General features: G+C 37.2%; 1 protein-coding gene and 1 pseudogene across 6 annotated transcripts in view; one reads left to right on the forward strand and one right to left on the reverse strand.

Annotated features, from left to right (window-relative positions):
• The window catches only part of STAG2 (stromal antigen 2), a 138,908-nt gene that overhangs the window by 36,695 nt on the left and 86,677 nt on the right, over positions 1-15,536 (forward strand). For all 6 annotated transcript variants that reach the window (XM_011279456.4, XM_019824250.2, XM_045051135.1 and 3 more), the window contains one exon: positions 14,867-15,010. In XM_011279456.4, the coding sequence (XP_011277758.1) occupies positions 14,967-15,010 (44 nt within the window). In that variant the 5' untranslated portion in view covers positions 14,867-14,966. The remainder of the gene's footprint in view (positions 1-14,866; positions 15,011-15,536) is intronic.
• Positions 13,965-14,458, reverse strand: LOC101095476 (annotated as a pseudogene).

The raw sequence follows: 15,536 nt of genomic DNA on the forward strand, positions 1-15,536 counted from the left end.
GAAAAGCTGAGCATAATCTCGGATGGTAGAGAGATTGCTTTTCATGATGAAAAGAGTACTTTGAGCACTTTTGCCAAAGTAGTAATAATAGAATAAAATGGGAGATACTTGAATATGAAGAATCTCCTTAGGCATCTTGTTCTCAGATTTTGCTAAATTATTTGGCACTTTTTTTTTTATAAAGTGGATCGTTATACACATGTTTTTCTATTGAAAGTTTTCTTTTTTTTAATGTTTTTATTTATTTTTGAGAGAGAGAGAGAGAGAGAGAGAGAGAGAGAGAGAGAGAGAGAGAGACAGAGTGTGAGCAGGGTAGGGGCAGAGAGAGAGGGAGACACAGAATCCGAAGCAGGCTCCGGGCTCTGAGCTGTCAGCACAGAACCCGATGCGAGGCTTGAACCCACGAACTGCGAGATCATGACCTGAGCTGAAGTCGGACACTCAACCAACTAAGCCACCCAGGCACCCCAAAAGAGTTTTCTAATTGAAAAATTTCTTTCCTTACTAATGACTTCACAGATAAATCATCAGTGCAACAAATTTCATCTTAAAAGTAAGGGTGCAATAACTATAAACCTCTCCATTTTAAGATAGTAGTTTCAAGTTCTCTGCAATATAGTATACTTTCAAGTATACCTAATATTAAAACATTAGTTCTAAGATATATTTTCCTTTAATAACATATCGTTCTTAATATTAAATGTGTACTGAGTCATTATTTTGCTTCCTTTTTTAGCATTTAGATAATCCTTTTAGGGGAAATTTTGTAGGATGCTTTAATATATTTGTGGTGGCTTAGAAATAAGGTGGTCTTTTGGTCTCAGTTGCTCTATGAGTTTAAAAAATTCCCATCATCTTAGAGCTTAGATTGAGAGTTGGTTTTGTTTCCTTCTTTTTCACCATTGGATGGCATACTCAGGTGGATGAAATACACTTACAGGGATATGGGATAGAAAGGCACTAAAAATGGAATAGGTTACAGGGCAAAATGTGGGGGCCCTTTGTAATATCTAGTATCAGTAATCTGTATATGTTTAACATTTTAATATCTCTTCTTACTGATCATCTTCATGAGGTATGCTAATGATTAGCTCCCCCCACCAAATTTAATGGAACCACATGCTACATTCTAGGGATCAGTAGTAACTCCTCTAATTCCTAGTATCATCACATGATGCAATTCTAGCATGTTTAGCCCTTGACTGCAGCCTGCTTGATTGCTGCGAGAAGGTTCTTGTTGCTTTTTTCCAGCTTTAAGTTGTGTGCTGTTTTCTTGTGGGAAACTATGAAACTTTTACCATCAAATTTTATAATTAAATTTTTTTTAACATTTATTTATTTTTCAGACAGAGAGAGACAGAGCATGAACGGGGGAGGGGCAGAGAGAGAGGGAGACACAGAATTGGAAGCAGGCTCCAGGCTCTGAGCCATCAGCCCAGAGCCCGACACGGGGCTCGAACTCACGGACCGTGAGATCGTGACCTGAGCTGAAGTCGGATGCTCAACCGACTGAGCCACCCAGGCGCCCCTCAAATTTTGAACAAAGGAGAGAAACATTGAACATTTATTAAATGGGTTTCAATGATCATTTTTATACTCTGGTTTGTAACTTTAAAAATATAGCTAGGCCTAGCTTACCTTGTTCAGTCTAAGCAAAAAAGTGCTTCCATTTTTTTTTTTTTAATCTGGATGTTTCTTTGGATCTTTTGCCATAAAGTTACACAAGCTTTGGTTCATTTTTTACCATATTAAAGAGACAAAAAAATCTGTTTGCTAAAGCAAAATACTTTGAGTGTAGGTATAAATTGTTAGTGTCTTATTTATAAAACTACATTTCAAAAGATGTCAATAGTTAAGGTCTGTAGTATGCTTATTCAGTAGAAAGGTGTTCTCAAGTGTCTGGTGATACAATCTTGTGAGACTGTATGATACAAGAGATGCTTACTTGATAAAAGGTTAAAATTTAATTTTATTGTGGTAAAAAACTTAAAATGTACCATCTTCACCATTTTTTTTTTGTTTAAAAATTTTTTTTAAGTTTTATAGAGAGTGCAAGCAAGAGAGGGGCAGAGGGCGAGAGAGATAATCTTTTTAAAATTTATTTTTATTTTTTGAGAGCGCAAGTGCACATGCGTGCGTGATTGTGAGCAGGGGAGAGGCAGAGGGAGAGAGAGGGAAAGAATCCTAGGCAAGGCTCCATACTCAGCGCAGAGCTCCATATGGAGCTCTGTCTCACAGCTGTGAGATCATGACCTGAGCGGAAATCAAGAGTTAGACACTCAACTGACTGAGCCACCTAGCCCCCCCCCCCCCCCGGCCCCCGCCATCTTTACCATTTTTAAGCAGACAGTTCAGCAATTAAATTGACATTGTTGTGTAACAGATTTCTAGAACTTTTTCATCTTGAAACTCTGATTTAATGATACCCATTAAACAACTCTCCTTTTCCCACTCCCTCCACCTCCTGGTAAACACCATTCTACTTTTTGTTTCTTTGGATTTGACTATGTTAGATACCTCATCATGTCAGTAGAATCATACAGTATTTGTCTTTTTGTGACTGACCGGCTTATTTCATTTAGCATAGTGTCTTGGAGGCTCATGCATGTTGTAGCATGTGACAAGATTTCCATCCTTGTTTAGGATGGATAATATTCTATTGTATGTATATACCATATTTTATTTATCTGTTCAGCTGTTGATAGACGTGGGCTGCTTCCATCTCTTGGCTATTGGGAATATTGCTGCTATGAATGTGGGTATGCAAATACCTGAGAACCAGCTTTCAGTTGTTTTGGATATACACCCGAAAGTGGGGATTGCTGGATCATATGGCAGTTCAGTTAAAAATTTGGGGGGAACCTCCACAGTGTTTTGCATAGCACATGCACGGTTGTACAATCTTACCAACAGTGCACAAGTGTTCAGTGTTTTACACATCTTTGTGGACACTTGCTTGCATGTGTATTTTGGTTCTAGCCATCCCAGTGAGTATGAAGTGGTATCTCATTGTGGTTTTGATTTGATTTTGATTTAGATCCTTTGCCTATTTTTTATTTGGGTATTTGAATTTTTGTTGTTGAGTTGTAGGAATTCTTTATATATTCTGGTTATTAACCTTTTACCAGATACATGATTTGCAAATATTTTCTCCCATTCTGTAGTTTTTCACTCTGTTGGTTGTGTCCTTTGATGTGTAAAATTTTTGATACTGTCTCATTTGTCTGTTTTTTGCTTTCGTTACCTGTTTTTGGTCTCCTATGCAAGAAATCATTGCCAAGTTCAGTGTTATGAAGGTTTTCCTCTACATTTTCTTGTAGGAATTTTATAGTTTTAGGTCCTACATTTAGGTCTTTAACCTGTTTTTAATGAAATTTTTTATATGGTGTGAGATAATGAATGGTTCAACTTCACATCTTTTGCGTGTGGATATCCAGTTTCCCCAGCACCATTTGTTGAAGAGACTGTCATTTCCCTATTGAGTGGTCTTCATACTTCTGTCAAAAATAATTTGAATGTGTATGCAAGGGTTTATTTCTGACCTCTCTGTTCTATTCTGTTGGTCTTTATGTCTGTCTGTGTTTATGGTAGTACAACACTGTTTTGATTACTGTAGCTTTGTGATATGTTTTGAAAGCAGGAAGTGTGATTCCTCCAACTTTCTTTTATTCTAAATTGTTTGGGTTATTTGGAGTCCCTTGAATTTTATGATGATTTTTTCTGTTTTCTGGAAAAAAAATGCTCTGGGGATTTTGATAGCAATTTCATTGAATCTGTGGATTGTTTTGGGTAGTATGGACATCTTAAATGATAATACGTCTTCCAATCATTTTACATAGGTGTCTTGTGACTTATTTGTGCCTTCTTTAATTTATTTTCTCTAAGACCTTAAGTAATTTCTACACCCAATGTGGGGCTTGAACTCATATCCATGAGACCAAAAGCCACATGCTCCACCGACTGATCCAGTCAGGTGCCCCAAGTGTCCTCTTTAATCTCATCCAGCAATATTTTGTAATTTTCAGTGTATAAGTATTCTACCTCCTTGGTTAGGTTTATTCCTAAGAAGTTTTTTCTTTTGATGCAATTGTAAATAAACTTATTTTCTTAGTTTCCCTTATTGGATTGTTCATTGTTGGTGTATAGAAGCACAACTGATTTCTTTTAAGTTTTTACTTATTTTGAGATAGAGAGACCGTGTGTGTGCACACAAGCGGGAGGGGGCAGAGGGAAGGAGACAGAATCCCAAGCAGGCTCTGCACCACCAGCGCAGGGCTAGATGTGGGGCTCAAACGCGTGAACCGTGAGATCATGACCTGATCCGAGATCAAGAGTCTGACCCTTAACCACTGAGACACCCAGGCATGCCGAAGCACAGCTGATTTTGTGTGTTGACTTTGTATCCTGCAGCTTTGCTGAATTTGTTCATTCTAACAGGTGTGTGTGTGTGTGTGTGTTTGTTTGTGAAATTTTTCGAGTTTTCTACATCCAGGATCGTATCTGAAAACAGATAATTTTACTTTTATAATTTGGGTGTCTTTTATTTTTCTTGTTTTTTATTTTCATTAAAATTTTTAAATGTTTGTTTATTTTTGAGAAAGATGGAGAAATAGTGAGCAGAGGAGGGGCAGAGAGAGAAGGAGACACAGAATCTGTAGCAGGCTCCAGGCTCTGAGCTGTCAGCACAGAGTCCAGTGTGGGGCTTGAACCCACGAACCGTGAGATCATGACCTGAGCCGACGTCCGATGCTGTCTTTAACCGACTGAGCCACCCAGGTGCCCTTAATTGCTTTTTAAAAAATGTTTATTTTTGAGAGAAAGAAAACAAGTGGGGAAGGGGCAAAGGGAGGAGGACACAATCTGAAGCAGGCTGCACACTGCAAGCAGACAGTCCGACGTGGGGCTAGAACTCATGAACTATGAGATCATGACCTGAGTCCAGGTCTGACATTTTAACAGTTGGAGCCACCCAGGCACGCACCCCTCTTGCTTAATTGTTTTGGGTAGGACTGCTGATACTATGTTGCATAGAAGTGGGGAGAATGGGCATCCTTGCCTCATTCCTGATCTTTTTCTTTTTTCCAATGTTTATTTTTGAGAGACAGAGACAGAGCATGAGTGGGGGAGGGGCAGAAAGAGAGGGAGACACAGAATCTGAAGAATCTGAAGCAGGCTCCAGGCACCGAGCTGTTGGCACAGAGCTGTTGGCACAGAGCTCGACAGGAGGCTTGAACCGTTTGACGCTTATCTGATTGAGCCACTCAGGCCCCCCGCCTCATTCCTGATCTTAAAGGGAAAGTTTCAGTCTTTAACAGTAGGTGGGCTTTTCATTAGTGTCCTTTGTTTTGTTGACTTTCCTTCTATTCCTAGTTTGTTGAGTGTTTTTATCATGAAAATGTGTTGAATTTTATCAAATGCTTTTTCTGCATCAGTTGAGATGATTATGAATTTTTTTGTCCTTCATTCAGTTTGGTGCATTGCAATGATTGATTTTCATATGTTGCACCAGCCTTGCATTCTAGGAATAAATCCCATTTGGTCATGGTGTATACTATGTTTAAGGTGCTATTGAAGTCGGTTTGCTAGTGTATTTTTAAGGATTTCTGTATTGGTGTTCATCAGGGATGTTGGTCTGAGGGTTTTTGTAGTGTCTGTCTGGCTTAATTTAACTTTTAAAATGTCATTTACATGTTTTAATCTTTAGGAAAGTTTAAGGTTAGAATTTAAATAAATTTAGTTTACATATGTATGACTCTTCTGTCATTGTCATTGTGTAGAATTAACAAATGAAGAACCAACCTCTTAAATCTGAAATAAGAAATGGGAAGTATCCATACTGGTTTATAAACTTCATTGTGAAAGCATATTTGATTTCTGAACTTCCAATATAAATATAATTCAAGCCTATGAATTGTATACTGTGGGTGTTAGTAGAAAGGTTAGCAGTTTATATCAAGTGGATGCTAATGCTAGGTATTTTAACAGGTTGTTATCTAACCAGAAATAGAAGGCACAAAAAATATTAAATATGTAGCTTGTATGTTGTGTTTCCTGGTCATACTAAAATGACAATATTTTTGTGCTTACTAGTAGTAACTGAAAATATACATTTTAGATTAAAATTTCCCATTATCCTCTATAGAGTGGTTTTGCTTGTTTACGCTTTGCTTTTATTGTTGTTTGTTAACTGAATTGTTATCTTAGTTACAGTTGTATCTCCATATTCCTGTGGCTTATTAATAAACACTCAGTATTTCATTTAGATACTTTTTGTACTACCTTGAATAAATAAATGAAAGTTTTGATATAATCCGAGAATATGTGAGATAAAAATGTGGATTTCCCTTGAAATCCAGGTAGGATTATCCTTATTTTCATTTACTTTGCTATCACATCTGCTTTGCTATCTGTTGCTTGAAATCTGCCAGTGAGCTAGTGGTGCCCAATGTGAAGTGGGTTTGATGGTGATAATGTACTGTGCTTATACTGTATACCATTTATAAGTATTTACACATGAATTTAGCTCATGGTTGTAAATTTGTTTTTCAGATCTAGATATACATTTATATCAGCTAATTGGGTCTCACCTTTGAAATGTTGATAGCCACTACACCCAGTTGTAATTATCGCTGTTTATTCATGATGTCTTAACATACAGAAAGTTCTGTCAGTGGGGGCATATATATATTTTTAAATTAACTCAGTGTCGAAAGGTAGGTATGGTATTCTGGTATAAGTTAGATGAAGAGTGAGCATTGATAGTATTTTTAAAAATTACTCATGATTTAGCTATTGACCTTGGCAGACTGAGATAAGAGTTTAAGGTGATAGTTTATGGTAAAACAAATATTCTGTTTTGATGTTTAGCTTGATATTTATTTTGGTATTTATCTGTTTTGATGTTTATTTATAAAAGTCAACTGCAGCTTGTTAGGACACACTGGGGAATCAGCAGACTTGGAATTAGATAGTTGATACATGTCCAGTATATCAGGTATGATATGATATCCAGTGTCTAGCAGCAGCCAGTGCCAGTATGGTAGACAGATGGGAGGACGATGTGGCATTCAGATTAGGGCATCTGGAGAGACACAGAGATGCTGTTTTTAGGGTGGGTTTTGGGCAGGAATCCAGTTCATGGGATGGGGTTGGTAGATAATTTATAGCAAGAACAAAGCAGGGTATTGATCCTGGGATGACTCAGACACAGGGTACAACTGAGTACAGGGTGAAAGAGTAGTGGGTCTGCAGGAATAAAGCAGAAGCTTTTTCTTATCTCCCTCCCCTTCCCCTGCCAACACCCCCCCTCCCCCAACTGGTAGTACTCATTTGTTGCAAAGTTGAGGAGTGGCATGCTAGATTTTCTACAGAAATCAGAATCGATGGTCAAGATCTGGGGCAAGCAGAATATGTAGGTTGGGCCAGGTGATTCTAATTGTGTTTAGCACTGGAGTCATATTTGGAAGGTATTGGGGAATGTGGGTAGACAAGGAAACTAGCAAGATTGCTGAGCACCTACTATCACATACTTAAAAATAGGAGGGGAACAGGTGGATGTTTCCAGTTCTGTCTGACTTTAGTTTCTGGCAATGTGTAGTGATAGCATATCTGTGTAGACTGTGCCCCAGCTTGCTCCTTCCCCTTTCCTGAAGTAGAAGTTGTTTCTGAAGTGTCGTGGCATTGTGTTCAGTTTGTCTACTTATTTGAGAAAGTCCTTTTACTTCTGGCCTCCCTCTTTCCTTCTGTATATTGTTTTTTAAGTTTGTAAGGGCAGATACTTGACCTATCATACAGTTAATTAGGAAATGTAGGTGGAGTCATTAATTCTCTGAAGTGCGCAGATTTCTTCTAGTCCTACCGTTTCCAGATTACCTTTTCCTGTGCTAAAGCAGGTGCTTTCACTAGAAATTCTTAAGGACTCCATCTAGGTTTATGGAAACGAAAATATATTTGCAAATGATACACGTGGTAGCTACGATATGAGTATGCTATCAAGAAATGTTTTGGTTGAAGTTTTGTTACTGGTCTGGGTGTACATGATCATTGCTTGATTTGTCATTCTTTACACCTTGTCATCTCCTTAGAAGACTATAGCAGAAATTGGGGAGATAAACAGAGGGAAGAAAAACATCTTTTTGAGCAAGGAGAAATCTTTTTTTAAGAAGGTTATTAATCATTAAAGGGACAGTAGATTTTCTTCTTTTGAAGGTAAGTATTTACGATTAGCAGTTTTTTGGTGAGCTTTTCATTTCTTGCCCTATGTACTCAAAGTTGCCACGTATCATTTGACATAAGGAATGATAATAACTTTCCTATTTTGATTAAGTGTTCTGCTGCAGGAACTAGTTTACCTTTTAACATTCATGACCTCAACCTAAATGATAGACTCCTGCCAGTTGGCTTCTAAGAAAGTAGATAGGCCAATAAAACCATACCTGTGTTCATAAAGTTTTTGGGGGTGCCTGGGTGGCTCAGTTGGTTAAGCGTCGGACTCTTGATTTTGGCTTGGGCCATGATCTCATGGTTTGAGTTTCAGCCCTGTGTGGGGGCTCCACCCTGGCAGTTCGGACCCTGCTTGGGATCATCTTTCTGCCTCTCTCTTTGCCCCATCCCCCCTCAAAATAAATACATAAACTTTAAAAAAATATACAAAAAGTTTTTGTTCCCTGCTAACCTTGAGTAGATGAACATGGTAATGATCATTTTATGTGAGCGCTTGGATGGCTCGGTTGGTGGAGCATGCGACTCTTGATCTCAGGGGTCGTGAATTTGAGCCCCACATCGGGAGTAGAGATTACTTTTTAAAAAAAGATCATTTTGTGATAGAACTTGGATTTTTGTAAATACTTTGAGATTATGGACCCGAAATATGAATAAATCAGCAGAGATAGTTTTGTAATTCCTCAGATAGTTCAGATTTTAAAAGATGACATTAAAAAAATACATCTCCACCTACATAATTTACTTTTTCCATACTAACAATAAAATTGTGAGTTAAAAATGTGAAAAATCACCTATATTGTCACCATCCTGATGGTTTTTTTGAATGTTTATTTTTTTTGAGAGCGGGAGTGTACCTGCACACCTGCGCAGCACAAGCAAGGGAGTAGCAGAACATGGAGAGAGAGAATCCCAAGCAGGTTCCCCACTGTTGGGTCAGAGCCCAGAGCTGTCAGTGCAGAGCCTGACACAGGGCTCAAGCTCAGGAACTGTGAGATCATGACCTGAGCCGGAATCAAGAGTTGGATGCTTAACCAACTGAGCCACAGGCATCCCACCACCCAATGTTAACTGTTCTCCTTTGCTGCTGCTTTTTTGTTGTTGTTAATATTGCATCCATTGATAGAGGGCTTTGATGTATCAAACTTTACCCATGTTGCCACACAGTCATCATAAATAGTTGTAGAGAATGAATGTTATATTATTTGTGTTTTTGTACGGTAAGTTAATAAATGGCTGGACATTTAGGTTGTTCCTACTTTTAAGTGTTTTTATTATAGTGATGGTGGCATTTCAGAGGGTTATATGTATTTCTTAGATGTGATTCTTAGAGCAGGATGTAATCCTTTTGAGAAGAGTGTTAAGATAATAGATTAGCATGTTTGTATGTGCTGGATTTGCTGGCCTTTAGCAGCTGAATATTTCTCCATTTTTAGGGACATAACACACCTAGTCATTTTAAATGCTCCCCTCACTCCCTAACAATATGTGGATTCTGAGGGACCTTGTTAGTGATGGCTCTCTGTTTTGGAGCTTTTTACTTTCTGTTTTGAGACCACTTGGGATTTGAGTTAAAAGAACTTTGAAACAATTCTTTTACCAAAAAATCAAAATTACTCTAAGATTTTTAAACAATATCATAGGAAAACATGTTTTTTGTATATTTTTACTTTTTTGGGGGGGTAATTTTAATGAATTTATTAGCAGGTGATTCAAAGTTAATTATGCAAACATAATGACATTTTTTAATATATTTGTGTTTGTATGTTCTAGTTATAGGAGTCTAACAGGTTTTCACAAGTGAGGGAAGATTTTGTTATTGAGTGAATTTAACATGGAATGTAAATTTTGAATAATAGGCCATAAACATGTATTTATTATAGATAACTTGAAAAAGCTATGGTGATCAAGTTTTAGCTTTTACATCTTTGTTTATATCAAAAGAAGTGCTACTGAGAGCATTTACTTGAATTTAATGTATAGAATTGAAAATATATAATCACCTATTACCTTTTATTCTAATAATTATGTGTGAATGTATTTAACAAACCTTTAATGGCAGTATACTAATACACTTGAGCTTAAGGAAATAGTTTTACTTTAGAGTATATTCAAACTGTCTACAAATGTGTTACTTAGTTTTCAGTAAGGAGAAACAGAAGCTAATTGTTATTGTATGTATTTTTTTCTTAAAAGGAACATAGTGATTAAGAGCTAAAGCAAATTTCATTTCTGTGAATTATCTTCCAAAGCTTTTGGAATGTTAACTCTTTTATAGTAGCTGCAGAGAATTTGTACATGTGATAAGAATCAGTTTTTCCTTGACACTAGGTGAGAGCTCCACCTTGTGATCTTTGAGCATATTTTTTAAAAAATTAGTAACCTATAGTAGGCCAGAAATGGTGTGATACGTTTGATCATCAGACTCTTACTTTTATTTGAGCATTACATATTCTTACAGTTTTGGGTTTTCCAACTTGGGACAAATGTTACTAAGTCTATTTAAAGACTTTGTTTATAAGTTTTTTAATGTAAGTCTTTGGGGGAAGCAACTGTATTTATATACAGCTGTAGACATTTAAAATAAAAAAAATTATAGCCCTTTCTACTGATAAAAGTTTATATTCTTAAAAAAAACCCAGTGCTAATTTACCCATTGATTCCCCCTCCCCTTAAAGAAGTACAAAGCAGCTTTAATATGTATAATGTTTTGAGCTATGAAGAACTGTTTTGGTGGCAAATTGGTTATTTAGATAGTGATTAAAATAGCAAAAACTCAGATACAGGCAATTTGGTATTTATGCTTAATAATATTAGGTGGCAGTATAGGTAGGTGCCTTCTTGTAGAAATATATTTTCATGTTTATTTGTACAGGTAGTTCCATAAGGGTAAGGATCTCTCCTGTTCACCACTGTGTGCCCCAGTGCACAGCACTGCATTTGGCACATGGTATAGATACCTTTAATTGGTTGGATGGATTTTTAATAATTAGAAACTTATTAGAACAAATATTTAACCAGGATAGGGAGTTGGCGCGTTTAATAATTTTTTTTCTAAATCTATTAGACCTTGTCATGGTATTTCTTTTTAAAATACAACTTGTAGGGGCGCCTGGGTGGCTTAGTCGGTTTAGCATCCAACTTCAGCTCAGGTCATGATCTCATGGTTTGGGAGTTCGAGTCTCGCATCTGGCTCTGTGCTGTGTTGACAGCTCAGAGCCTGGAGCCTGCTTCAGATTTTGTGTGTGTCTCTCTCTCTCTCTCTCTCTCTCTCTCTCTCTCTCTGCCCCTTCCCTGCTCCCGCGCTCTCTCTCTCCCTCCTTTCCTCCCTCCCTCCCTCCCTCCCTCCCTCCCTCTCTCTCTCTCTCTCAAAAATAAACATTAAAAAAAATTTTTTTTCAATGTTTATTTATTTTTGGGACAGAGAGAGACAGGGCATGAACGGGGGAGGGGCAGAGAGAGAGGGAGACACAGAATCGGAAACAGGCTCCAGGCTCTGAGCCATCAGCCCAGAGCCTGATGCGGGGCTCGAACTCATGGACCGCGAGATCGTGACCTGGCTGAAGTCGGACGCTTAACCGACTGCGCCACCCAGGCGCCCCTAAAAATTTTTTTAAATACAACTTGTCTGAGAGACTTAACATCTTCATAAATTCCATTTTTCCTTAGTGTTTGCTGTGGTTTGTAATTACCAAATCCATGTTAGTATAGCCCTGTATACTGAACAAATTAATTTGACCTGGCAAAACTTGTACACTAGAAATTTGTGCTATTTAGAGGAATGTGGTAAGTGTATCATATAATGCTTATTTTATTTAGTGTTCTCTGCTTTTCAGAGCTGATGCATTCTTTATGTCCCTTAGGAGAATATATTTATGAACTACTTTTAAAAACTGTATTTAAGGAATGCAGCAAGTTTGGTTTTATAAAATGCTTGGGGGAGGGCTGAGGACATTGCAGGTAGGCAGACAGAACAAGCACTTCATTTCCATCTTGCCATCTAGATTGCCTGGTTAGTGTTGGTTAGAACTTACTAGCTCTATACTTCTCCAACTCCTTTATAAAAAAAAAAATTGTTTCTTAAGAAGTAATTTTTTTTTTAACAAGTTGGGATTTTTAGGAGGCTAGAGTGCATCCTACGTGTGATGGCAAGCATCAGAATTCTGGTGTGCTACTTAGATAATTCCTTAGGTTACAATAAGAATAAAACCAAATTAACAATTTAGTGGTTTTAGAGGAGAACAATCCTGGGGCCATGATTTAGTGCAATGAGAAGACCATACTAACGGTCATACCCAAATAAAGATTTTACACTATGAGTACTCTTCAGAAAAAAAGATCAACTCAGAGTGGCAGTATAGACAACCCCTGATTATTCAGGGCTTGATTTGTGGATTACTCATTCTTCTTGTTTCTCTTATTACCTCATTATTTTGCTGTTCATAGTAGCTTCATTAGAGTGAGCTAGGAAATGTAGTGTTTTGAATTTCTATTAATTGCATATTACTAGCCATTTATGATTTTTAGAGACTTAAAATTAATGGAAAAAAATGGGGCACCTGGCTGGCTCGATTGGCAGAACATGCGACTGTTGATCTCAGGGTTTCAGCCCCACTTTGGGTGTAGAGATTACTTTAAAAAAAATCTTAAAATTAATGGAAAAATTGAATTATCAGTTTCTTGTATAATGTATTTATTGGGAGAGATCATTAGAAGTTAATCAGTATGCAATATTTTAGCATTATTATTTTTGGGGAGCATAGAGAGTGCATGTGTGCGTGCGAGCGGGGGAAGGGCAGAGAGAGGAGAGAGAAAATCCCAAGCAGGCTCCATGCTCAACACAGAGCTCAATGCGGGACTGAATCTCACAACCCTGGGATGGTGACCTGAGCCAAAATCAACAGGTGGACACTTAACAGACTGAGTCATCCAGGTGCCCCATAATGTTTATTATTAATTAGATATATTTAGTCTTATCTGCTGTTTCTTTAGGTGGCCATCAAGTACTAGATTCACATGGAAATAAAAGAAAAACATAAGAAAATTATAAAAGAAATACACACAAGATTAAGAGCTTCAGACCCAGGCTATTTTTTCTTTTTTGTTATAGACAGACTTATCATTTACTTTTAGATCATTTTCTCATTTAGGATCTGCATCTTTGACCTTCAAAATTAGAAATAATATCCTTCCTATGGCCAAACTAAACTTATTTTGGTCACAAATGGCATCATCTGTTGTCTACATGACATTATTGGTATTTAAATTGATTGTAAGTTCCTTGAGGGAATAGATCAGAGCTAACATTTTTTCCCCTTCTCTTTTCAACACAGTGTGGTATTATCATGACATTATTTATTAATAAGCAAGACTTTGGGCTGCTTCTTTTATTATAGAAGAACCTGCCTTTTTTTTTTTTTTTTTTTTAAGGTAGGCTCTATGCCTAACATGGGGCTTGAACTCATGACCCTGAGATCAAGAGTTGCATGCTCTACAGACTAGGCCAGTCCGGCACCGCTGGCTAGCTCCTTTTAACTGTACGGTACATCATCAGCAAAAAGCTGCAGAATTTTTAGGCATCTTGTATTATGGTTTTAAACTTGTCATAAAGATTTTAGGACCAGTAAAAGAGTCATATCCTGTTCCTAGTTAGGGCATACATCTCTTTAAGCCAGGCTAGAGAATCATAACAAATTTTAGTTATTTAAACCAGAACATTTATTTGTAACTAATTATTGAAATCCTTAAGATGAAACAGATGCTGCAGCATCTGCCCTCTTGGGTTTAAGTGTTGTTCTTTCACGGAATCCATGCTGGAATCTGCAGTATACAATTTTTAGGTGCCTCATTTGATCAGTCCCAGTGGTGTTTCATCTTTTAGCCTTGGCACTCCAGTTATACTTTCTCTTCCCCTTGGCAGGATTATTTGCTACAGGTTGGCTTTTTTTTTTAAATTTAAATTTCTTAAAAATATGTATTTATTTTTGGGAGACAGAGAGACAGAGTGCAGGCAGGGGAGGAGCAGAGAGAGAGGGAGGCATAGAGTCTGACGTTAGGCTCAAACCCATGAAGCATGGGATCATGACCTGGGCCAAAGTCGGACGCTTAACCTACTGAGCCACCCAGGCACCCCACCACAGGTTGACTTCTGAAGGTGGTAGGCCGTGGAGCCACGGTGGCGGCACAATGTGTGCGTCTTATTGCCACACTTTCCAAATGATTACATCCCCTTCATCATCTCGTTTCTGTGGCCGAGACCAAAGAGAGAGAATCATAACAAAATTTAAAAATAATTGTCTGTAATACAGTGTTTTTTCTTTGTAACTGTTTTTGCTACGGTGGGGCTACATCTGTTTATAACAAATGCACATCTAGAAAAAGCAGCCAAATGCAAGGGGAAAAAAATCCTTATTTACTAAAGGACAGTAGCAGGCACTGGGAAATTTAGTTTTTGTTTTGTTTTGTTTTTGTTTGTTTTAAGATTTTAAGTAATCTCTATACCAGAACTTACAACCTGGAGATCAAGAGTTGCATGCTCTACCAACTGAGCCAGCCAGGTGCCCTGGAGATCTAGTTTTTGAGTATGGATATCTTTCCCAATATTTTTCATTTGTTTGTAATAAATATGGCATCCCTTCCCTTAAAGGAATTGTTTGTCTTAGAAGAAAGAAGCAAACCATCATTTTACCCACGTAAATATATGAATATATTTCTGACATTGGGGTGTTCCAGAAGATGATAAAGAAATGATAGCAGCTCCAGAAATACCAACTGATTTTAATCTACTACAGTAAGTATATTATGAAAATTTTTAAATACTTGCTTTTTCCACGAAATGGGAAATATAGTATATTAATTTCAGTTAAAGTTAGTTCAGAAGATCTAACATAGAAGATAGAAGATAAGCATGTAACTTTGAAACAGTTTATATCAGTGCTAGTTTGTCTCTGTAACAGCAATTCCATGGTTTTCTGTACTATGTGTTAAATTTATTTTTTAATTTATTATTTTGCCGTGCGATTCTTTGAATCTGTACTTGGTTTTACAGTAGCAAACTGTTTGAGGGAGTGCTGTGAAATTCTTAAAAAGTACAGTGTTCTCATTAGTAAGGAATATGTACCATGTAGTAGCATTTAGGATGTAATATCAGATTTTTGTTAGAAAATCCAATGATAATAGGATAAAACAAATCTGGGAGGGTAGGATATACTCTTCATATTTTTTTCCAGAAACAAATTACATGCTTAGTGGTCCATAAAGTAACTTCAACGTAGGTATTTTCTTTTACCCTTGTTCTAAAAGCTACCTATACTCGT

This window comes from Felis catus, chromosome X (genome assembly GCF_018350175.1).
Source record: "Felis catus isolate Fca126 chromosome X, F.catus_Fca126_mat1.0, whole genome shotgun sequence".
Taxonomy (NCBI): Eukaryota; Metazoa; Chordata; class Mammalia; order Carnivora; family Felidae; genus Felis; species Felis catus.